At 31.2% G+C, this 23,948-nt stretch overlaps 2 protein-coding genes across 8 annotated transcripts; one reads left to right on the top strand and one right to left on the bottom strand.

Annotated features, from left to right (window-relative positions):
- Nucleotides 1-6,162: 6,162 nt before the first annotated feature.
- Nucleotides 6,163-14,068, top strand: LOC100779540 (signal peptide peptidase-like 4). The gene is made up of 14 exons (XM_003521833.5): nucleotides 6,163-6,467; nucleotides 7,492-7,650; nucleotides 7,791-7,902; nucleotides 8,155-8,274; nucleotides 8,446-8,597; nucleotides 8,889-9,071; nucleotides 9,584-9,618; nucleotides 10,198-10,360; nucleotides 11,518-11,571; nucleotides 11,821-11,913; nucleotides 12,026-12,168; nucleotides 12,358-12,428; nucleotides 12,935-13,018; nucleotides 13,470-14,068. The coding sequence occupies exons 1-14, from the start codon at nucleotides 6,330-6,332 to the stop codon at nucleotides 13,589-13,591; spliced, it is 1,629 nt and encodes a 542-aa protein (XP_003521881.1). The 5' UTR covers nucleotides 6,163-6,329; the 3' UTR covers nucleotides 13,592-14,068.
- Nucleotides 14,069-15,215: 1,147 nt separating this feature from the next.
- Nucleotides 15,216-22,417, bottom strand: LOC100785953 (SKP1-like protein 21). 7 transcript variants are annotated; one of them, XM_041014309.1, is made up of 11 exons: nucleotides 20,410-22,273; nucleotides 19,270-19,494; nucleotides 18,960-19,151; nucleotides 18,763-18,873; nucleotides 18,191-18,316; nucleotides 18,025-18,103; nucleotides 17,068-17,171; nucleotides 16,793-16,959; nucleotides 16,209-16,336; nucleotides 15,864-15,950; nucleotides 15,216-15,546 (listed from the first exon to the last, which is right to left on the bottom strand). In XM_041014309.1, the coding sequence occupies exons 1-10, from the start codon at nucleotides 20,443-20,445 to the stop codon at nucleotides 15,913-15,915; spliced, it is 1,206 nt and encodes a 401-aa protein (XP_040870243.1). In that variant the 5' UTR covers nucleotides 20,446-22,273; the 3' UTR covers nucleotides 15,216-15,546; nucleotides 15,864-15,912. The 7 variants fall into 7 exon arrangements, with proteins under 7 accessions (XP_040870243.1, XP_014628896.1, XP_040870240.1 ...); XM_014773410.2 differs by lacking the exon at nucleotides 15,864-15,950; XM_041014306.1 differs by lacking the exons at nucleotides 15,216-15,546; nucleotides 15,864-15,950 and adding an exon at nucleotides 22,280-22,417 and having other exon boundaries at nucleotides 15,958-16,336; nucleotides 20,410-20,730.
- Nucleotides 22,418-23,948: the final 1,531 nt, after the last annotated feature.

The following is a 23,948-nucleotide window of genomic DNA, read 5'->3' as shown; positions in this document are numbered from 1 at the left end:
ATGGGTCGAAGTCCTTGAGGGCCAAGAAGGGTCATTTTTTGAATGGGAACTATCGGTGTTTCAAAAGTCCTTCCCTAAAAGTTCTTGTGCAGAAAGCTTGGTTGACCATGCTCCAAACATCCACTTCAAGAATATTCTACAAGTTTTTGTAAGAGATAGGTTGGAAGCCATGTGGCCCTAGAGCCTTTTAAATATCCACAGCAAACACTGCCTCCTTTATTTCACCACCCAAAACCTCTCTCTGGAGAGTATCAATAACTTGTTGACCAATGGTGGGAATGGAGTGCCAAACCAGGCTCTGCGGATCACAATGATCAGCTAATGGAAATAGTTATTTTTAAAAAGCTAGGGCTTCCCTCTAAAGGAGAGTTTCATTAGTAATCCAAGTATTATCAATATAAAGAGACCATTCACCTTGTTCTTCCTTCTTCTAATCATAGTCTAAGTATAAAAAAACTTGGTGTTTCTGTTGTCAAATTTGTTCCAATTTTCTCTGGACTTCTGGAACTAAAGAATTTCCTCTTGGTCCAACACCAGATTGTACTGTACTGTAGCTGAAGATCTTTCTCTAATTGAATAAGATTAGAGTAAGGAAAAATATCTAGTTGTAGATGGACCCCTTTGATTTTATCTTCAAACTTCCTTTTTTTTTTTCTTTCTTGAAAATGTTGCCAAACACATCATTATTGAAGACAATAGATTACTCTTTCACCCCTTGAGTAATATGTCAGGCCTTCTTGACAATATCTCCATAATTTGGATGACCTAGTGAAGTTGCTTGAAAATGAAAATGCAAAATTTTTCTTTGTAATATATTTACACCAATGAAGATAAATAGGGTTGTGGTCCGAGTTGTGCATAGGAAAAATTTCTGCTAGGGCATTTTTTAAAGACCAATCTCCAGGCAGAATTTGACATAACTTTTTCCAACTTCTTTCTAACATGACCACCCCATTGAGTATTCCTCCTCCATGTGAAGGTGTCCCCTTTGTATTCGGGTCCAGAAGACCACAATCAATAAAGACAAAAGAGAGACTTTGAGCACGTGCAATGTGAAAGTTACCTCCTTGGACCTTTGATGAGTGGATAATCTTATTGAAGTCCCCCATGAAAAGCCAGAGGTCAAGAATAGAATTTGATAAACTCCTAAGATGATCCCAAAGAGAAATACGTAGAGTTGGGGTTAGAGAGACATAGATGGTTGAGCAACTCCACTGTGAATTAAGCTTCTTGACAAAAAATGAGATAAAATGAGGCTTGGAGTCAATGAGTGTGAAAGTGATGTCCTTCCTGTTAGAAAGGATCCAGATTCCTTTAGAGTTATAGCCTTTTGAATGCACATAGGTGAGTAATTTAGAAACTTCTAGAACTGCTCCACTTTAGTAAAAAGAACATGAGTCTCAAAGATCAAGAAAAAAGAAGAATGAGACTTTTTAATAATATCTCGAACATGGTGCTTGGTGGTGCGTCCAATAGCTCCCCTAATATTCCATGAAATAGTTAAGAAATCTTTAAACATATTCATGATACATGTTGAAAGAGAAGAGAGTAGAGGGAACTCCTTACGTGACCATTGCATGGTCTTGACCATCATGTTGTGTAATAGGCTCATCTTAAGGAACATCGAGTCCAAGATCCATACCAATGTCCACATTATCATCTTGCATAGGGGCATGGGAAGAATGCTTAAGGTTGGGGTTAATTGTGGACTGGATATTGCTCCCAAGGTCAGTGTTGTTAGGGGGTTGGGTGTTTAGGTCAAGGTTTATAGATGGGGGAGGTTTGGTGTTTAGGACAATGTTCGGGACGCTACGTGAGTGTTTAGGAGGGATGATCTTTGCATTTTTCACTAGCTGTCATATGGGGGTTTCATGATCTTTTCTTGGCCTCTTGTGCTTTACTAGCATGTTGGCATGTGATGGGTTTTCTTTAGCATGGCTAGGGTTTAGGATTTTGGACGTACCATGTGAGTAGTAGTTGACTTTGGCATATTCCTTCTGGTTTTCTTTGAGATATCCTTGGAGTGGGGATGATTTTATTTGATCTCTTTCTGTTTTTTTTCCAGATTAATTGGATTTTCTTCTGCGAACTATCACCCAATCACCATGAATAGGGGAATCATTATTAATCAATGAAATATCCTCCTTATTCGTAACTACATCAAGAGAGATATTGTTTCTTAAATTCGTTGTGTGCCTCCACATTAGATTGTGGCGTTCCCTTCTCTGTTGTACGTGTTCACGACCACCTTGTTTGTGGAGGTAGTTTGGTCATTGCTAGGGTTAGCTTGTACAGTTGATGTTTCAACACTTTTCGTGCACTCTTACGTGAGATGGTTGTAGCAGTCGTAGGTGCCACAAATTTGATGCAAGCCTTTGTATTGGACTTGGTATCGATAATCTTTCATCCAAACCAAGGTTTTTTCTATCTTGGCTGCTGGTGAAATAAAATTATCCATGGGTCTTCCTCGATGACTTTCACGCAATCAACGTACATGTCAAAATTGATCATAAAATACCCAGTGCATGTGTCCAGGATGTCGAAGCCTGCAGAAAGCTTCCAAATTTTAGTTAATCTCTCTTTCATGATGTGAAATCCAATATTTTTTATTGTAAATATACAAATAAAATTTACTTCATATATTTATTGTGAATATACAAATTAAAAAAATACTTTAAATATTGAGATTTTACGCAAAATGCCTGTATTTTTAATAAGCTATTACTATGTAATAAAAAGATGTTTTTAGTATTTTAAAAATTTCTTTTCTAATTTTTTTAATCCAAAGTTAGCTCTAGAGAAAATTTTATAATTAAAAGTCAACTGACTAATTTTTAATTGAAAATTCATTGGAATCAAACTTAAAAATATATCCGATTTAATTTGATTTGGTTTTTATTTAAAATAAAATCTCAACTAAACCAAACTAATATTTTGTGATTTAATTTTTACACTTTTATTAAAATATTATTTCATTAAAATTTATACTTTTTTTCATATTTTAAATAAAATTACATTAAAAAATTGTTGATAACAATGTACGAAATTTATTAATATGTTAAGTCTTTTATAATAAAAATTGGTAAAATTTCATCTCTTATAAACCAAATATATATTAAAAAAAGTCATTGGAAAAAGAAAGTAACATGCATTATAAAGTTTCGTATACATAATATATATCAAAAAACATTATAAAGCTAAGGCGATACATATACATAAAATACATAACACTAAAATAATATAAAGTGTTAGTAGAAGTATTACGGTTTAGATCGGTTTCAAAAATATAAACCACAAACCGAATCAAACCAATTTGTTTGAAAAAAAATCATTAAAAAAATGGATTTAGTTTGGATTTTTGTTTTTTTTTTATAGCAATTTTCATATTTTATTTTTGATCAATTTAGATTTAAACACTCTTTTACATACTTGATTTGTATTCCAATTTATTATACATGAATTCTAATACTAAATCCAATGATCTATTGCAAACTATACACAAAAAGAAGAATGTTGATGTTTTTGTAAACTTTATTCTGTCACTAATATTTGTTTGTAACGGTTACTTAAACATGCACGTATCACATTCAATGGAAAGTTTATTGAATTGGAATTTAAATAATTGAAGTCAAATTTCAGATATTGAAGCTGTAATATACAAAAATTAATCTAGAAATCAGTAACTTTTTTAATTCAACTAATTCAATTTGCATATTAACATAAATATAACTAATTAAATTAAGAGTTTAACATTTATATACAGATAATATAAAATAATTTTATATTATCATTTTATTGTAAATTATTGTTTAAATTATTTTAAAAAATAATTTTCAAAATTTATAAATTTATTATACATAATAAATTTTTATTGAATAATTATATAAAAAAAATTTATATTATGAATGTATGATTTTTTTTCTCTTAAATTAAACAGATTAAAATCTCAACATCGTATTATAATATTTTTAATCATTAGTCTGAAGTCTAATTTGTACGGTTCATACGGCAGCGAAGACTTGTTGAGTCAGTAGCCGGTGACCCGAGAATGGTGATAAAAGAGTGCCCTACGGTTCCTTCAAAAACACGTGGCACGTGACAAGTGGAAGGACCACCGTACGAAAGCATAATTTTTTTTTTTGAAGAGACGAAAGCATAATAATTAAGCTTTATGCACTTGTTCTTTCCTGTCGAAACTCCATTATTATATTCTAATATAATCTTAGCTTATTCTATTATGATATTTACTATTTTGTTTCAGTGTTTGATTTGATGTGATAGTGGTTACTGAAAACTTCCTATTCATTGCAACTACTTGAATTTTTTTATCTTTTAATGAAAATGTTTAATGAAAACCTATAATATTGTCCGACACTTAGTGAAAAAAAAATTAAATATAATAAAATTTATAATGTGATAAAAAAATATATTAATTAAATATTTAAAATTAAGAAATGTTCATGTATTACTATTCAAGAGAATATGTTTATTATTTATGTTTTCTACATAATCAAATCAAAGTATAAACAATTTACACTAAAATGATCACTATGTATTTTACGGTAAAATAACTACACTACTATATGGTTATTTTGCGATAAAACTATATCAGTACAAAACACTGAATTTGGATTCTTATAAATTAGTATGAAAAGGGTTCAAAAAAATAAATGAGTATGAAATGAAATGATGGGCTAATAATTTGTAATGATAATTTTTTAAAATTTATTGGACTTTTTATTTTATATTAGATATGTTGTTGCGCCGAAAAGGACAAGCTCATATGCACGTGAAAAAAAAAATAGAAATAAGACAATTACACTACAAATTAAATTTGTCTTTTTTTTAAACCACAAATATGTAATATAAGATAAGGTGTAGCTTGACAAATAAGATTATTATAGACATTTTAAAAAAATATTATATATATATATATATATATATATATATATATATATATATATATATTCAAAATTTGAAATTTGAATTCAAAACTGTTAATTAAATTAATAATAAGTGATGCGCTCATATGATGGTGTTTAATTTAGATTTAATGTCACTTTAATCATACAATGAAATGAACTATTCTTTTTTTATTGGAATATAACATGGAATATTCTAATAATTTATTAGTATATCAAACTCTATATATTATAGATCAAGATACTAAATCTATCCAAAAAAAAAGATCAAGATACTAAAAGTCATTAACAAAACTGATTTCATCTTTTAATTTCTTAATTAAAGTTTGAGGTTTAATCTTCAATTTGAGAATAAAATCACAACCAAATATACTATTTTAAAATAAATTGACTAGGTATAAAAAAATAGTTAAATACCAAACAAAAATTTAGAATTCTTTTTTTAACAGAAAAAAAATCTAGAATTCTAGATATCTCAAATATCTCCTTTATTAAAAAAATTATTATTACTTTCGTCTTATATTTTTTATGTTTTTGTTTTTTTTTGTTTATTTCAAAACATTTGATGTTTTAAAATTTTAAATTCTAGTTAATGCATTTTTTTAAAATATATTCTTATTTAATACTCACTATTAATAATATAATAAATACTATTCAAGATTAATGTATTAAATAGGAATATTTTAATTTAAATATATATTTTTTAATTTTATTAAAAAAATAATTTATATATAATAATTTTAAACATCAAAATATTAAAAAAATATGAGAATGACTAATGAGAAAAACAATTATATATTGATAGTGGATAAAATATTACAAGTCATTCCATCATCATTCATTATATATAATAAATTTATTAATTTTTAAAATAATATAATAAAATTTATGATTGAGTTACCGAATAAAACTGAGTAGATAGACGTTAAAGTGGTGGTTTATTGTTAACTTCGTTATGCCGTACTAGTCCATGACAAAGTGACATAGTAATTAATAACTTGGACATGAGTAAATGCAGACATCGAAATCAAATCCAAAGTTCATAAAGGAACACATGGCGGTCACACTCAACTGTGAAACTATCAACATAGCATCGCAAGTTCTAGACTTCTAGTTCAACAGTTAACACACGCATTTTCTTAGTACTAGTATTTTTTTTCTTAGTCCTACAAACGACAAAACAAAAATTAAGAAAACAATATAATAATATACTAATAACAATAATAAATAAAATCTGCTACCCTTTTCTTCTCTCTCTCTCTTCTTTCTGCCCACCGCCACTTCCTCCTCTCCAAATTCCTCATTTTCTCTAAAATAAACGGATTTTTTTTTCTGCTTTCTCTGACACCCCTTTTGTTTCTCTCCTTGAATTTTGCATCACAAGAGCCTCAGTTCTCACTTCTCAGCATGGTTTCACTTGGAGCTATATATAGTGTGATCTATGTGTTCCTGTTTGGAGCTGTTACTTTGGTTTTGGGTGGGGATATAGTTCACCATGATGATGTTGCCCCAAGAAGACCTGGTTGTGAGAACAACTTTGTTTTGGTACCAATTTTCTCTTCTTCTTTTTTCTGTGTTCTGCACATGAATTGCAATTTAAAAAGTTCATTCTTGGAGGTTTTTAACTTTTGATCTTGGCCTGATGCTTGCTTAGTGGGGAAGTTCTGGAATAATGAAGGGATTTGGAAAACATGGGAAAAAAAAATACTTCGCTTTTAAGGAAATGAAAATTGGAGAGTTGGGTGGGATTAAGTTATATTTTTTAAAAGTATGTGTGTGTTTTGTATTTGATTTGATTTGAGTTTTCATTGTGGAAAGATGATCTGCACCTTCAATGATGCTGTGGTGTTTGCTCAATGTTTGCTTAAGTTTTAGAGGTTGCGTGCTAAATTGTTTTATGTTGCCTTTTATAGATTCCATGTCACAGTGCTTGGTTGTGTACTGAAGTAAATTTTTTTTACTCATAATCATCTCATAGGTGATGTGTTTATAGCTTTTGCAGCAGAGAGGTCTAAGTTTGTTAGACTTAAGAGTATGCTAATTTTGTGTAATATACTAATATCTTGTATTTGATATCTATGGTTTCTTGTTATCACTTTTCCATTTCTTTTGCATGATTGTTGTCATGCAAACTTGTACCTTTGGCACTTGAGGTTGATCCAGGTGGGGTTGTTTTCTAGAATCTAGATACTACTGAAAGACCTGAATTTGTTTATTTTCTTCTCCAAATGCTTTTACCCTTTATCTGTCCCTGTAAAATTTCTGCAGTTCAGTGCCCTTTTTTTTATTGATTGACCTTCTTTGGTGGGCTATCTAGGTGGTGAAAATAGGGATTTATTTATTTGTGAATGTACTCTAAATTTGACTGAGAACAAAATTTGATTGTAGCCAGCTGATTGGGAACTATATTTTGTGAACTGATTATGAAAATTCTTTTAGCTTATGTCTTCATGGTTTCCAGCAACCTGCTATGCAGGCTATTTCTGTTTTCTTAAATTGTGAATTGCCATATATACATATGCATGCCTTTTTATTTAACAGCTTTGATCAATTTCTTCACTTCTGTTAGGTAAAAGTCCCCACTTGGATTGATGGTGTGGAAAACAGTGAGTATGTTGGTGTTGGTGCAAGATTTGGCCCTACATTGGAATCAAAAGAAAAACGGGCCAATCTTTCTAGAGTTGTCATGGCTGATCCTCCTGATTGTTGTACAAAGCCTAAGAATATGGTATTTAAATTAGTTATTAAGCTAGAAAACGTACCAAATGTAACTTTACTTGCATGTGAAGCATAATTGTCTAGATTGAAAGCTCTATTTTGTTTTTCAAAAAGTAATTTGTATTTTGTATTACTTTGTACTCTTGTTAGCTCACCAACGAGATCATTTTGGTGCACCGAGGAAAATGTAGTTTCACAACCAAGGCAAATATAGCTGATGAAGCTGGTGCTTCAGCCATCCTCATTATAAACTACCGTACAGGTGTTTACATTTTCTTTTTAATGCTTTTTGAGATCTTATAGTCTATTTTGTTCATCACTTGTCCATTAGTGCTTTCACGGTTAGAGGTGATTTTGGGGACATTAGTAGCACAGAATGCTAAGTAATATTTTTCATTATTAGTTATTAGGATATACAAAGAAAACTGCAACAATTGAAGCAAATATTTCTTTTATATAAAATATAAAAATATTACAGTGTTTTGAGAAACTAATGTATTTCATCGCTATACAGAACTTTTCAAGATGGTTTGTGAAGAAAATGAAACTGATGTTGATATTGGAATACCTGCTGTCATGCTTCCACAAGATGCTGGATTGACCTTGGAAAGGCATATAGAAAATAAATCCAATGGTATGATTGACTTTCTATGAGCTGTCTCTTGTTGTGTAATTAATTATGGTTTTTCTTTTGGCACAGGACAATTTAATTTTTAAAATGACAGCTTATATTTTATATATGATGTGAACATGTGCCTTACTTGATATCGGTTGCACTTCTGCGTGTACAATTTCTGCTCTTTAGTGTCAATCCAGTTATACTCTCCACTGCGTCCATTGGTTGATGTTGCGGAAGTGTTTTTGTGGCTTATGGCTGTTGGTACCATTTTAATTGCTTCTTATTGGTCTGCCTGGAGTGCTAGAGAAGCAGCAATTGAGCAAGAGAAGCTTTTAAAGGTTACCTAGTTCCTTTTTTGTGCCAACTTTACTATCTCTAAATAGAGTGAAAATAATAAGAATAGAAAAATGAGTAGGAGCTAAACAGAACCAAACCAAAAAATGCTGAAAAGACAAATACATAAAAACAATAAAGCTTTTGCTTTGTTTTATACGTGTCAGGGAGGTAATATAAAACAGGATTTTATTCTCTTTTAATATCAGCAAGTTTTTCCCCCTTTAAAAGAAATATTTCCCCTCATTTGAAAACTCATTAATCTAGTTACTAATATATGGACCAACTACTTGCAGGATGCTTCAGAGGACTACGTTAATACAGAAAATGTTGGCTCCAGTGGTTATGTGGAAATCAGTACTGTAGCAGCAATTTTATTTGTTGTGATTGCTTCTTGCTTCTTGGTTATGCTGTATAAATTAATGTCATTCTGGTTTGTTGAAGTTCTGGTGGTTCTCTTTTGCATTGGTGGGATAGAGGTGAGTTGTTCTTGTTCAATGCTTAGTTCTTGTTTATTTAGAGTATTCCCCTTCCTCTAATCTAGATTATAATCAATTTACTGATCAACCAGATTGCCATGCTTTACTTATCATCATTGTGTATCTTCTTTAAGGCAGCTGCAATGTCTTAGATTGCAAGTGGGGGGTGTCCCTTGGGGTGAACTTTTAATGACAAATTTCTTCTCTAATTAGTTATAGTGAAATCAAAATGGAAATATAAAAAAAGGAATTTGAACAAAAATAAAAAGAAAACCAAGTGGCAGAATGCTCTTTCGATTGGTAAAGATATTTGGTAAGCTAGCTCATGAACATTAGTTGAGAATTCTCTAGGTTATGCTTAAGGCTCATATTTTATCTGAGCCAGATACTCCATGATTGTTTAGTAATCTTTGCATTAGTAATTACTTGGAGTTAAAGTCTATGAGTGCAGAAATAGCATGATTTTGTTGTCATACAGCAGCTAAATCTTTATATTCTTCATGTGTTTTCAGGGTCTACAAACTTGTTTGGTGGCTCTGTTATCATGGTAAGTATTTTATAGAAAAGGAAGGTGGTTGGATGAGCGAAGGATACAATAACTAATCTGCCAACTTTTCCTGTTGAGTTATATATCTTGTTCCTTTAATAATCAACATTTTCATTGTAACTGAAAGAAGATATAACTACATTTGTTATGACCCAAAGATCATGTTGTGGAGCATACTTTATTTATGTTGTTAAATTATGATTAATTGGTTTGTTTATTGTTGATATTAATGGTAGCAAATTAGGGTGAGAATTAATTGACATAGCCATCATTTTTTTCTGTATACCTATTTCCTGAAAAATATAGCATTTAGGTGGTAATGAACTCTATTTCATAACCAAATATAGCAAGACACACGTATAGCTCCGAGTGAATATTGCTCAAAGATGTATTTTATTTAATTTTTGCATCAACATTGGTTTTTCCTGCTTTCTTTAGTCTCAACATTGCAATAAATTAATATTGTCTGAAAAAGAAATTAGTTCAGCTTGAAGTTTGTTGCTGTAGGGTTCATGGTTCGTTGTTCATTCTATCGGTTTCTTTAGTTAAGATATGAAATTGACAGCAAAATGCTTATAGTTTCAGATGGTTTCAACAACCTGCTCAAACATTTGTGAAGATACCCTTCTTTGGAGCTGTCTCATATCTGACAGTTGCTGTTACTCCATTCTGCATAGTGTTTGCTGTGGTTTGGGCAGTTTATCGCCATGCATCGTTTGCTTGGATTGGTCAGGATATCCTTGTAAGAATAGTTTTTTTACTTTTGATTAGAAAATAAATCTATTAATTTTACTATATCTTCTGGTTATCTTTTTTTCTTCCTTTACATTTTCTAATGTTTATTATTTTCTATCCCTTTGGACTGGACTGGCTGTCATTTCTGATTAAAGTACAGAAAATTGTGATACAATCATAAGAAATCCACTTGCAGCATGACTTAGATTTTGCTTTCCAACATTCAAACATCACTGGTATAAAACTGAAAATGTTCTTAAACTAGCATGAAATCTGATACTCTTTCTCTAGTTGTATTTGAAAGGGAAAAATATGTTTTTGGTCCCTGTACTTTCAGTCAAACTTGGTTTTGTTCCCTTTACTTCCAAATTAATGAACTGAGTCCTTCTACTTTTGAAAATATGTGAATTTAGTCCCTCTTTCAACTTTGTGCAGTCAAAAACTGCCACTAAATGTTAAGTTTAAACATGAAGAGGGACTACTTTCACATATTTTCAAAAGTTGGAGGATTAAATTCACCAATTTGAAAGTACAGGGATAAAACCAAGTTTGACTGAAAATATTGGGACTAAAAACACTTATTTCCCTTAAAACAATGACTGTAGGATACCACATTTGTGGCTTCAAATGTATTGTTTTGGTTTACATATCATACAGATCAAATAACTAATTATTTATTGCATTAACAGTATCTGGTAGTGTGGAATCATGAACTAAGTATCAAGGAGGGCATTCTTTTGCTATTGATCAATGGAAAAGTTTTGAAGAACAAAATCAAATTCCTAATCTCTGCTTTTATATTACTGAAATTTGGCTGTAACTAATCATCAAAATGAAACATGGTCGGAGATTGATCTTGACCCATTGATATACCTGTTATTAGTTTCCATTCCCATGATTTTTATTTTTCTGCTTCACGTCAATGTTTTTCCTCTCTTGTCACTTAAAAAATCTATTTCTCTTAATAATACTTGTTCCCTTTTAATGTAGTTTTGAATATAAATTAAAATTAAAATTCTTCCTTTTAGGATTTCTTCCTAGTTAATACCAACACTCCTTATTTAAGATTGTAAGTGTTTATAATATAAAACTTCCAAGATATTAAGAGGCAGATCAATATTTATTTAACTGTTTACTTTTCTTTTTCTGCCTCCTGTCATTCAGGGTATCACATTGATAATTACAGTTCTTCAGATTGTTCGCATACCAAATCTCAAGGTAATTAATGATTTATAGTTATTTTTTTCTCACTCTTTGGTTTTTTAAAAAAACTTGTCTAAGGCGCTATGTCCTTATTTACTTGTTTGTGATACTCTTGAATTTAAGAATAGGAGTCACACATGGGGCATTTATATAATAGTTAAACTGACAAATCATTGAAGACATAGCTTTGCTGGATACTACTGAACTTTTATTATGAACAAAAAAGCACCCACTGACCGACATATACCTTTTTTTCTGAATCAGGTTGGAACTGTTCTTCTCAGTTGTGCCTTCCTATATGACATTTTTTGGGTGTTTGTCTCTAAACGGTGGTTCCATGAGAGTGTGATGATAGTGGTGAGTGTTTTAAAGAAAGTTCTCCCTCTACCATTCTTCCCAAAGTTGATTTTGGCCTCATACATGATATACTGTTTTCCCGTTAAAATTAATATAACTTTTCTCTATACAGGTAGCTCGAGGTGATAAGAGTGGAGAAGATGGTATCCCCATGCTTCTCAAGATACCACGTCTATTTGATCCTTGGGGTGGTTACAGTATCATCGGATTTGGGGACATAATCTTACCAGGACTTATAGTGGCATTTTCACTAAGGTAGAATTGGAAGTCATAATACATACCTCTCCTACTCATCTTCGACTTCCTTGTATTACTGATTTTTTGGTGATAGAATACCTGACCACATTGTTTCCTTGTAAAATGTTTTAGATAGATGGAAAGGGTAATGGTCTTTCATCATGTTAACAGTTCATGGACTTATTCTATTGATAACTAACTTTACAGGTATGATTGGTTGGCAAAGAAGAACCTTCGGGCTGGATACTTCTTGTGGGCAATGACTGCCTACGGTTTAGGTATGAAATGTTTGTTCTGGGATAGTTTTCATGAAAAAATGTGAAAATCTTTGGACCTGTTAACTGTTATGCTAGATTCCTCAAATATTATATGCTCGGCTATTCTAATAATATTCTAATAAGTTAACTAGGGAACATTCTAGGAAACTGGCTTAAAAATTGATGCACATTTTTAAGTGCATCAACTTAACATGTTATTGCAAACTTGTCAAGTTAGTGGTGTCTTTGGATGGTAGCATAATAGGCAAGGGTTTAAAGATGTTTATCTCTAGTTTAATTCATCATAATGCATTAGGCCTATGCATGCAGTACTGCGATCTAATATGTTGTCAATTTACTGTTTAGCATTAATAAGGAACCAATGGTGCAAGACTTTGACAACATTAACTTATTAAGAACTCCAATACAGTTCTGTTTGCTTGCTTCTTCCCTATAGTCCTATCTTCACCTGTGGAAGTGGCTGTTGGCTTTGTCCTTTACATCATTCCTTGAATTTTTATCTGCAGGTCTCCTCATCACATATGTGGCTTTGAACTTGATGGATGGGCATGGTCAGCCAGCTTTGCTTTATATAGTCCCATTTACACTTGGCAAGTATAATTAATCAGACTCATTTAAATCTAAAGTAGAAACACCTATGATGGCATGCTGGTGTGTAATCTTTACATTTCATACTTCCCTCCATCTGCAAAAAATACTCCTTGGTGTTATATTTGAGCCTCTTCTATTGGCTGTTGAAGGTTCCTTTGCTTAAATCATGCTAATTAGTAATTAGTATCACTTCAAAAAAAGGAGTTATATCAGACAGTTTGCAGCAAATATAATCTTTTTGCATGTAGTGAAAAATTTCATAAGTGGATGTGGGCAAAGAAGTAAAATGATTTTACTGAAAATTATCTTTTGACAGACTGCAATAACATCAATTGGTCCGTGTAGCTGACATTGCTTTGATAAAACTGATTGCTGTTGGTCTACCAGCCCAAGGACTGACATAGTAGACATTTAGGTACTGCATGACATTAAAATCTGGTCCTTTTTCAGGCACCTTTTTGTCATTGGGAAAAAAGAGAGGGGAGCTCAAGATTTTATGGACAAGAGGGGAACCAGAAAGGCATTGCCCTCATATCCAAGAGGATAACCAATCAATTGACAGCCACCATTAATCAGCAGCAGACTTGTACCCTCCTAGGACATTATGTAACATTTGTAACTTTGTTGTAACAGAATTTCAGCCAAATTGTATGATATGATAGCATGGACTTAAAAGTTATAAATCAGCAGTTAAGATATGAGAGAGATATTACCCAGTTATTCTGATATTCAAGGGGACCCACCAATCTGTGTATTGTAACCTTATTTTTTGTGAGATAGCAGATGGAGATTCCATTTCCTGGTTGATGATGGCTTTGCATCAAGGAGAGTCTGATAAAAAACCATGTCTTTACCAAGAAGCAAAGTGACATGCTTAGGAAACTCCAATCATAGAGGGAAGGACTGTTAAAAGGCTGCTAACACTGAGAAGCTGCTGTTAAAAGTCTGATCAAAACCATATCTCCATAACTTGTGTTTGTATCATTATTATTAACTACTGTTACTATTGTTGTATACTTGTATGAAATTTGAACATGAAGTTAGCTAAATTTTAATTTCTGCAAGATTTAAAACTTTCGAGATTTAGAGGAAAGACATGGATTTATTCAATGTCGTGTCGCATATGCTAGTTCTTTTATGAAAATATGGATAGTAGAACACGGATCCTTTGTTATGACTTAAGCACAAGAGAAAAGTTTAAACCAAAAAACTAGTCCATCTGATAGAACTCAAGAGAGTCTCAAGGCTTAACTATCATTTCAAGTATGAACCTTACCAAACATACTTGTAATTTCTGGCCTTTTTCATCAGAAACTTCATCAAGCTTTATCCTATTCCCTATATGACATAAAATTGAATTATTCATTTGAATTTGAAATCAATCCTGAATAAAATTCGATAATATAAGAGTAAATTAGTTCAATTTTTTAGCATAATATATCAATCTTAATTTTATGTATAATTAAGTTAAATAATATAATATATCAATTTCAATAAAAAAATATTATTATATAAAATATTATTCATCACGTTAAGAGAAAAATTGTTTAGAAAGTTTCAGAAAAATATATAATATAATATCATACCGAGTTAAGACATCCCGAAATACAGCTTAAATTTGCTCTAATATAATATCAGGCACTAATTTTAAATTTTAAATTTTAAATCCGTCAAGATTAACTTCAACCTAAATCAAATTAGGGGCGAATGGATCATGAACCCCACTAGCTTTATCTAGTTCAAAGTGAGAGAGCCACGTACAGGGAAATTCTGACTAAGTCAAGAAAAAGTGAAAAACATATCGAAGGCCATGTTCGGCCGAAGGGAATTCGAAGGACCCATCTATTTGTCCCTAAACATTGCATTATTTGTATTGTACAACAATAATTGTCAATCTTCTTTCAATATCTTCTTATTACTAATTGGATAATAAGTATTGAATGTCTTTTTTATATTTTCAAGACATTAAACATTTTTTATCATTGAATTCGTTATAAATATTAGAAAGATAAAAAAGAAAGGAGAAGATAGGGAAGAAAATTATGTGTATTCAATTTCTCCCGCCAATAAAAAACTAACCATTAATAATTAATATTTATCGATAAAAATGAGCATTTTGGAAAAAAAAAATCACATGGTAAACTCACTAAACCAAATTTCATGAGTCAAGTTAAGTGAATTTTACTCGTGAAGCAGTGAAGATTAATCCTTACCCCCACACCAAATGTCTTAAAAAAAATCAATGTATTCCATACAAATAAAAAACCAAAATTGCAAAGGCACAAAAATAAAGGATTAATATTCCATACAAACTAGGAGCTTTTTTTTTTTATGACCTTAAAGTACAAGAGTCCCCGGAATAAAATTGGGCACCAAAAATGAACTGCAAAGAATAGAATATAACAATGGAAATGCAAAAAAAGAAAAACAACTGGCATGCAAAACTTTTCTTGCTCCCGCCAGCATCTCAAAATTGTTGAAGCCTCTGATAAGGATTCATTTCCATAATTCCATTCTAAGTCCAGTCCTGAAGATGGAAAGAGAGATTTAGTGAGTTGTGAATAACACTAGAAGAGTCGAAATGGGATGAATTTGGAGCATATTTTCTAAAAAAGTGCTTTATTACTAAGGAGAATGATGAGTAGTTCCCAAAGGCCACTTAACAACACTGATTAAAGAATCAGGTTTTATAAGAAACAGCAACATTTCTAGTAAAAGCTTTTTATTTATTGATTTCTTAATCAGTGTACATCAGACTCATTAGCAAGACCCTATGCACAAACACTGAATGAATTCAAGCACAAATCATATAAATACAAAACAATCAGAAATTACGACACTCACAAAAATAAGGTGAGCGTAAAAATCTCTGGCAATAATAGCACATCATTGTTTATAAATTGACAGGATATGGCACTATACAATTTGACCCTGCACAGCAGGATTAGCTAACAGACTAACAGGCATCATCAAGTATATATAATAAGAAAAAAGCAGTGAAACTATAAAACTGAATTCATGTCACCAACACTAACAGGAAAAAAAAGTAGAAGATGCAAAAAGAAACTAGAGTGGAGAAAGGAAAAAGAAAAGAATTTTTTTAGCACAAAATACAAATTATTTTTTAAGTTCAGCTAGAAAGCATATGATGGATAAGGAAAAATACTGTGACACAAGGCAAAAACATACAAGCATGTCGCCTTAGAAAACCATCTGTAGTAAAAAGTATTGTCTCCCGTTCTTGCCCTGAAGATAAAAGTTCTTGCATTCTTTCTGGCCAGTCAGAATTTAATCTGCGGGCAAAATCTTCCACTTCCCTGCATCAAAAGGTACCGTGGAAATAAATTTCAGGGTGCATCATACCATCATCTTAAAAGCACTCTAGTGTAAACTACCATGCAAACATCTCTTTATATATCAAAGAGATAAATTTGTTTACCTAAAATGAAAAGGTAAAAAACATGAAGATAAATAAAGAGTGTCATGAACATTGCCACTAGGCTTAACTCAAGTGTGCAGAACTCATAGGTTACACTCCTTGAAAACCAAAAAGGCATAAGAATAGAGTTCAAATCATTCCAGGGCCTTGTCCTCTGTATATGCAATAGTCCATATAAGATCTATTCAGCAATGTGGCTGAATAAGCAGAAAAAAAGCTAGTGACTTGGAAGAGCAACTATGCTAAAGATGATACCAGTCACAAGAAAAATACAAAATAGGTTTTAAAAACATTACAATACAGTATAAAGCATTGAGTCAGAAAATAATCCTACCTGTCAATTTTTTCCTTTAAAGCAGGATCGATCTCATCATCTATATCACCATCATCAAACTCAACCTTAGGAGAAAATGTGTCATCATCTGCATAGGGTAAATACAAGGTCTCGCTAATTCTCTCAGCTTCAGAACTTTGGTGTCTGATATCATGACCATTTACCTCCTATTATAAGAAGAAAAAGGCAATAAACACTTTAACGTTGTGGTAATAAGACCATAGCCATGTTCATTCAAAATGGACAGTGCCAAATGATTTAACTTTTAAAACCACCTTTTTGTTCAGTTCAGATTCCTCCTTCAAAGAAGAGCTCTTCTGTTGCTCTTTTTTCCTCCGGTTCTTCTTTTTATTCTTTGATGTTTTAACTCCCTTTGGATCTGCAACAAAATTCTTCACCTCCAGTAAGAAATTCAAAAGCAGAACTGAAGAAAACTATAAAAAAAACTATAGCTCTCAGACAATTCCTCTCTAAAAGAATCTCAAAAATATTTCAAAAGGCATTTAGTGATGCTACACATCCCAAAAATCATATCAAAACTAGTCCTAAATGATGTGACAAAATAAGTGCACTGTCACAAGATTAATGAAATTTGGTACCAAGAAAATAAAAAATTATACATATAAAGAATTGAGTCAATTCTTCTCGTAAATATCTTTATTTTTTTCTAATTAAAATTATTTCAAAACATTATAATTCACAATATTTCCCTACAATCATAAACTTATGAAGTCAAATTATTTTGCAGGCATGTTTAAATATTTCTTATACATCAATTTACATGAAATTTAGTTAAAGAAGGGGTAAAATGCTTGTCATATAAAAAAGGAGACAAACTTTAGCACTCTTCTTGCCTATACTACTTCAGCCTGGCTGTCATAAACTTTGTTGGAGACTAGCAACAATTTATCATCTAAAAATGCCCTAATCTCTCAAATTTAGAATGTCATCATCTTTACCTACAGACCACCCATAGTGAACAGTTATCTGTGCATCCTAGCATTCAGAATTACAATGTGAATATGAAGGAACTTATTGCCCAATTGGATAATGGCCCAAGTCAATTCATCAGCTCATCTAATGGTTCAGAAAAGATTTTTATGGCCAATGAGTAACATTAAATAGAAAGTCCTCACCAATTAGGAATGAGAAAAGTACACATTTGATCAATCTATAGACAGAAAAACATGAAGTGAATACAAAGAAAGGGAAGATTAATATGTTCAATTTACCTCCATCATTTCCATTAATAAAAGACAAAAGGTCATCAACTGAACGTTCATCAACATGCTCTTCCTCAACTTCAACATTCTGAAACATGCAAACAGATTTATTCTTATTTAAATCAAAACTTATCTACAATTTAGAAATATAAATGAAGCAAGAACACATCAGCACCAGTTTTGTCAATGGTTGGTGGTGCATCTTTGGAATAGAAGCAACGGATGAGATGCTTACTTGTGTTTGACAGCTTTGGTAGAAGAAGCAAAAAAATTGTGCGGCCAAACCCAAAACAATATATAACTACAAGGATCAAAACCTAAACTTGTAAAACTAAGGATCAAAAACCAAACTTTTAAAAATATAGGGATCAAAACCAAAATCAAGGTAAAGTATAAGAACCAAAAATCTATTTAAACTATAAATTTTCTCTTCATATATATGAATCTCTTCTATCAAAATAAATTTACATTTTCTCCAACATTGTTGCCTTGCTTCAAAAAATGGTGACACTATGCAATCTGTCGTAAAACTATGTCTATGGAAGTTAATGCAAATATGCAATATCTTTTGCCTTGTTGAAAAAATGTAAATATGCAATACACCACTGACAACACTGATCTGTACAGTTCTTATCAATAAAAGTTCAATCAGAAAGACCTAATTAAGGAATAAGGACTACAATTGGCATTGACAGTGTGACATATAAAATGTGTTGAAGATAAAAGTAAGAAACAATTTGGTGGCACCTTTAACCTTTCACGCTCTTTTAGTTCTTTTCTCTTTTTGGCATACAAACGGTTCAAAAGCCTGATCCTTGGGTCAGCCGTTATATTTCTCAAGGGCTCCAACTTTTCTTCCTGGATCAAAAGAATGCGTGAGAAATGAAAATAGAAAATCCAAAAAGATATAATTGGCATACAGAGTTCTCACAAGCACCAGACACCTCTGTAAGATCATCAGGCAAATGAAATATATCACGTATCTCCTCCGGTGTTTTCCCTTCAATTATTCGAGCAAGTGCACGACTGGTAAGATCCACCAAAGGTTTTAACTGAAGGCTGTCTGCAGCAGATGTCAACTCACAAAGCCTCTCTGTGTCTATCCTAACAAATTTCTCATCATAAGATTTACGTTCCTATAAAAAGAATAATCCCTAAGTCAAATACCTTTCACATTTATTGTTCAGGCTTGGATCGTCTTGTCAACTATGAAGATAATAACAATGTAGGAGCATTGAAAAAAAGAAGTCAAACCTTGTTTGAACGGCCTGGTACTTGATGAAACCGACAATAGTCAAGAATTAAGCTCAACATGGCAGGACTGACTTGTTGAGGAAGACATATTGCACAACTCTTGGAAGATCCCATGCCTTTTTGTATTATTTCTTGACATATCAGTGGGCAAAACATTGCAATTTCTTGTTCCACTTGTTGGATTGAATCATCTGAAGTCTGAAGCCAGACATACAGCTTCATCATCTGAAAATACAAACAAAGAAGAGTTTCAGTTTCAATGTAAGAAAGTAACCAATGGAAGGTCTTGATTCTCTTGTAGGGAAGTTTCATTGCATTAATTTTTTTTTGGTGGATTTCATTGCGTTAAATTAAAGAATAGCAATTATGATATTCCAGACAAGACAAGTACACAACTAAACATACAATCATAGAAAAATTGGAACACAAAAGCCATTAAAGAGACTACCCATCTACACTAAGTTAATTCATTGATTCAAGGAGAAGATAGACTACCCATCTACACTAAGTTAATTCACTGATTCAAGGAGAAGATAATGCACAGAGTTGTATGAGCCACATGCATGTCAAAGGCTTTCAAAGAATATCAAATGTTTTAAAAGAATATCTAGAAAGAGACATTCCCCCCTGAAACTCCCTGTTATTTAATTGATAGGTCATGCATGCGCATGCTGTCAATTCTGAATCCACAATCCCTCCCTACAATCTCCATCATCAAAGAGATTGAGGAGAAAACTAGACCAGAGAGTCATTAAAATGCTAAAACAACTCGTTTAAAACCGAGCACTCGAAAACAGTTTGTATTCACATAATCACAATTCACATCAAATAAACACAGTTTCATTTTCATATGCAATATTTGAGAGGATGTTGGGATTCAACCGTGTAGAGAAAAAAATGGCACTAAACCTATCGAAATTATTGAATAAAATGTAATTTCTATTAAGTATTACAGGAAACGAATTAACAAACCGCATACAAGAGAATACATAGTTAATAAATATCAGTCAAAGGAATAAGTAAACAGTTACTACCAAAAGCAAAAAAGGAAGCAGTACAACTCAAATGAAATATTGGGCCACGGCCAAGAAGGTTTTAAGATAAAAAGTATATATTCACTTATACAAAAAGGTAGCATACCTCAGGTTTAATAACTGCCAAGTCAATTTCTGACATCTGACAACAATTTGAAAAGAGAAATACAGGGATACTGGAAGTTTCTTTATGGTGCAAGGAATTCCTGATTTAAAAAATTAAACTTCAAATCCAAACAACAACTTAATATGTCCACCTTCCAAAGGACTTCTGCAATAGGATGATGATACTTGAGCAACATTACTCGAATCCACAAGGTCCACGGGAGAATTTGCAATGTTACACAAATCTCTATCACAATATTTCAACCAGTAAGTAAAACAGGCGTGAACTTGCCAAAGAGAAGAATGAAGAATGATTTGGTACCTCTCAAAATCAAAAAGAAAGGTGCAAAGTTAAGGATAAGAAGTCAATAACTGCAGTAGATGACAATATAGAAATGAAGAGCAGATAAAAATATACTACCCCAATATTAAGCATGGCCAAAACACAAGCATTAGCATATTGTATATGAAAAAGACTACAACAAATTGAAGCAAATAGTAAATTTTATCCAACTTTACTTTCTACTTTAGTGATCGAAGTTTGTCAACACCAAATGCGTACAAAAATATATTTGTCCACTATACCTAATTCATAAACTTATAATAGTGTAGAATTGTGTAAATTTTCCTAAGTATTTTCTAAGTTGTCTGTTTTAGACTTTAAGTCAACCTATTGTACTCCTTCTGGTCCTATTTAATGGACCCAAGTTTGAAATGGTGTTTGTTTCTTTTTATAGGACTTAATCTATAATGTTTCCTTCATTAATTATTTTTAGACTAAAAATACCCCTAATCAAAAGAAGAGAGAGAATATATTGACAAATAATTAGAAGAGAAAAAATATTAATGACAAGGATAGTTTTGAAAAAAGTTATAAATTTAAGATAAATTTGTTGTTATTAATTAAATTAACCATTTTTCTTAATCTAAATGAATTAGGTAATTGGGTCTTATAAATAGGAATGGAGGGAGCATTAATTTCTACGGACATTAGGAATTAGTGAACCATCATCACAGCAACCTCCTACAACCAAAAACTGGTCTACGAAAACCCTTATTTATTGGTGTGGTTCCAGACAACCAAACAAATATTAAAAGCTATCTACACCTATCTTTAACTGAATTATTGCAGGAACATTCATAGTATTATGCTAAAAACATTCATAAATTGAACTTCGAGTAATTCTTACTTGGCTGGCATTATCCAACTAAAATTATTTTAAATTTACACGCAAAAATGAAAGAAATAAAAAGTCAAAAATAAGCAGATAAATCAACTGTTTTTTTTATATAAAAAAAAACACTAACCTAAATTTTTAGTTTTTTTAACATTATTTTTCCATTGAAATCAGAAAACAAAATCATTTTTTTTTGGTGAAGGATATCCCATCACACCATAGTTCCAGAATCAGTCGTACGCATTCCCATGCTCATTTATGAAGTGAAAAAGAGTTTAACTTTTTCGTTTCTGCAACCTCCTAATTATCGCACAGATTTCGCAGCTAAGCAAAATAAATTAAATAGACAACAACAAAACAGCATAAGAGTGTGCAAGCGTGTTTCTTTACTGAGAAAAAACACATTTTGAAGACGACCCACAACGAATGAACCGTTCAAATCAAATGTAAGAATGAATCCGTACATTGTACATACCTGAGAAATGGATTTTGCAGAGTTACAAAACGAAGGAGAATAGAGAGAAGGAGAGAAATGGAAGTTATAAAAAATTTGTGACAGAAATTCTCCACTTTAGTATTACAGGATTTGGCGAGGGAATCTTTTTTCTGATTCGTATTACAGAATCACGAATTCAGATCCTAACTTGTAATAATAATAAAATAAAATAAAATAAAAACGGTAACTTTGCTTACTGAGAGTGAGAGAGGTTGAAACCCTAGCAAAGTTCAATCAGAACGAACGATGGTTGAAGGAAGAGAGAAGAAGGGGGATTTGAAGGAAGGAATGAGTATTCGCTTTGCAGTAGCAAATTGAAATGTGAGAAAGAAAAAGGAAAACAGCATCTCCAATTATTTATCAAACTTAATTATTGTTATTTTGTAAATTTTATCATTTAATTTTTTCGGCATATTTTATCATTATATTTTTAAAATTTTTTACAACATTTTACCCATTTCTTAAATGTGTAATAAAGTGCATCCTAGAGATTCAGCATAAAAAAAGTGTGTGCCTAAAGATTGACAAAGTTTTGTTGGTAACATAATAATAAACTTGGCCAAAATTAAAAAAACATATATATAATAATAAAATATATGGAAATTATAAAGTATGATGGCAGCATGTGTAAAAAAAGCTTAATGATAAAATTCCTAAAATAATCATAATTAATATGTCATTAATCCTAAATGTTATTGAAACTTTGGAACAAATAAATTCTTATAAGATTTTTATGATGTTGTTCACAAAAGTAATTATCAAGATTGTTTAATTATTAACAAAAATCAACTCAAAATAAGAGTTTTTATGTTAGCAAAAAACAAAATAGTATTCACCAAAAATAAATTAAGCATTCAAATTAAGTTTTACGGTTGAAATAAAAATTAGCTAGTATTTTTTAATTTTTATGTGGCAACAAGCCATAAAGAGACCCACTAGAAAAAAGTTAAGAACTTCAATTAAGTTTTTTCTTTGGAAATGTTATAAAGTTAATGACAAGTTATAGCAAAAAAAAAAAGTCAATAACATGTTTGGAAATACAATTTTAAGACCAAAATCATATCAATAACGTGAAAGCTATTTTTGAAAACTTTACATTAGACATGAAAAATTATATAATATGTTTTTTTAAAACAAAAATATAATTAATTCTTGTCGAATAAATTTTAACGAGATTTGTAGTAGACATTCTATTGGTCCATAAATCCATTACTGGGTATAGACCTAACATTGAAGTAAAAAAAATTTAGTTTTGTTTCATTTTTAATAAAGATATTCTCTACTTAACAATGCTTATATGTTCTATGGTGCCTGATGTGAAAATAGTTTATGTATTCTCTACTTCAATGCTCATGTATTTTATGGTGTTTGATGTTAAATTCTAACGAGATTTGAAGTAGACATTCTATTAATCCATAAATCCATAAATGAATCCATTATCAGGTTTGGACCTAAAACATTGAAGTAAAGTCTTTTTGATTTTATTCCATTTTTAATAAGGATTCTCAACTTAACAATACCGATGTATTCTCTACTTAACATCAACGTTGAAGTAGAGAATACATGAACGTTGAAGTAGAGCCTCTGGCTCACAGTAGAAGTAATATTGTATTATTTATTTTTTTCAAAAACTAAAAAATGTGTTTCACTTTCTTCAAAAAAATATATTAAAATTACATAAAAAGTAAATTATATTATAAAATATATTGAAAAAAATAAAAGTATTCTCCATTTGGTTCTTTATATATAACAGATAGTTAGAAATACTCTTATTTTCTATTTAAGTGGATGAATTTATTGATATATTAAAAATACTAACACAAGTTAAACTTATTGGTAGGAAAGTAAATATAATTACTACTTAAA

Source organism: Glycine max, chromosome 3, assembly GCF_000004515.6.
Source record: "Glycine max cultivar Williams 82 chromosome 3, Glycine_max_v4.0, whole genome shotgun sequence".
Taxonomy (NCBI): Eukaryota; Viridiplantae; Streptophyta; class Magnoliopsida; order Fabales; family Fabaceae; genus Glycine; species Glycine max.
The sequence above is the reverse complement of the archived record's forward strand: the minus strand, read 5'-3'. Positions and strand labels throughout refer to the sequence as shown.

Excerpts from the sequence above, each read along its gene's own strand:
- LOC100779540 (XM_003521833.5), top strand. The coding sequence starts at position 6,330 with ATGGTTTCACTTGGAGCTATATATAGTGTGATCTATGTGTTCCTGTTT. Across the intron at positions 11,914-12,025 it reads ATGAGAGTGTGATGATAGTG|GTAGCTCGAGGTGATAAGAG; the intron begins GTGAGTGTTTTA and ends TTCTCTATACAG. Across the intron at positions 13,019-13,469 it reads TATAGTCCCATTTACACTTG|GCACCTTTTTGTCATTGGGA; the intron begins GCAAGTATAATT and ends GTCCTTTTTCAG.
- LOC100785953 (XM_041014306.1), bottom strand. The coding sequence starts at position 20,445 with ATGTCAGAAATTGACTTGGCAGTTATTAAACCTGAG. Across the intron at positions 17,172-18,024 it reads TATTAATGGAAATGATGGAG|ATCCAAAGGGAGTTAAAACA; the intron begins GTAAATTGAACA and ends ATTTTGTTGCAG. Across the intron at positions 16,337-16,792 it reads TTAAAGGAAAAAATTGACAG|GGAAGTGGAAGATTTTGCCC; the intron begins GTAGGATTATTT and ends CTTTTGATGCAG.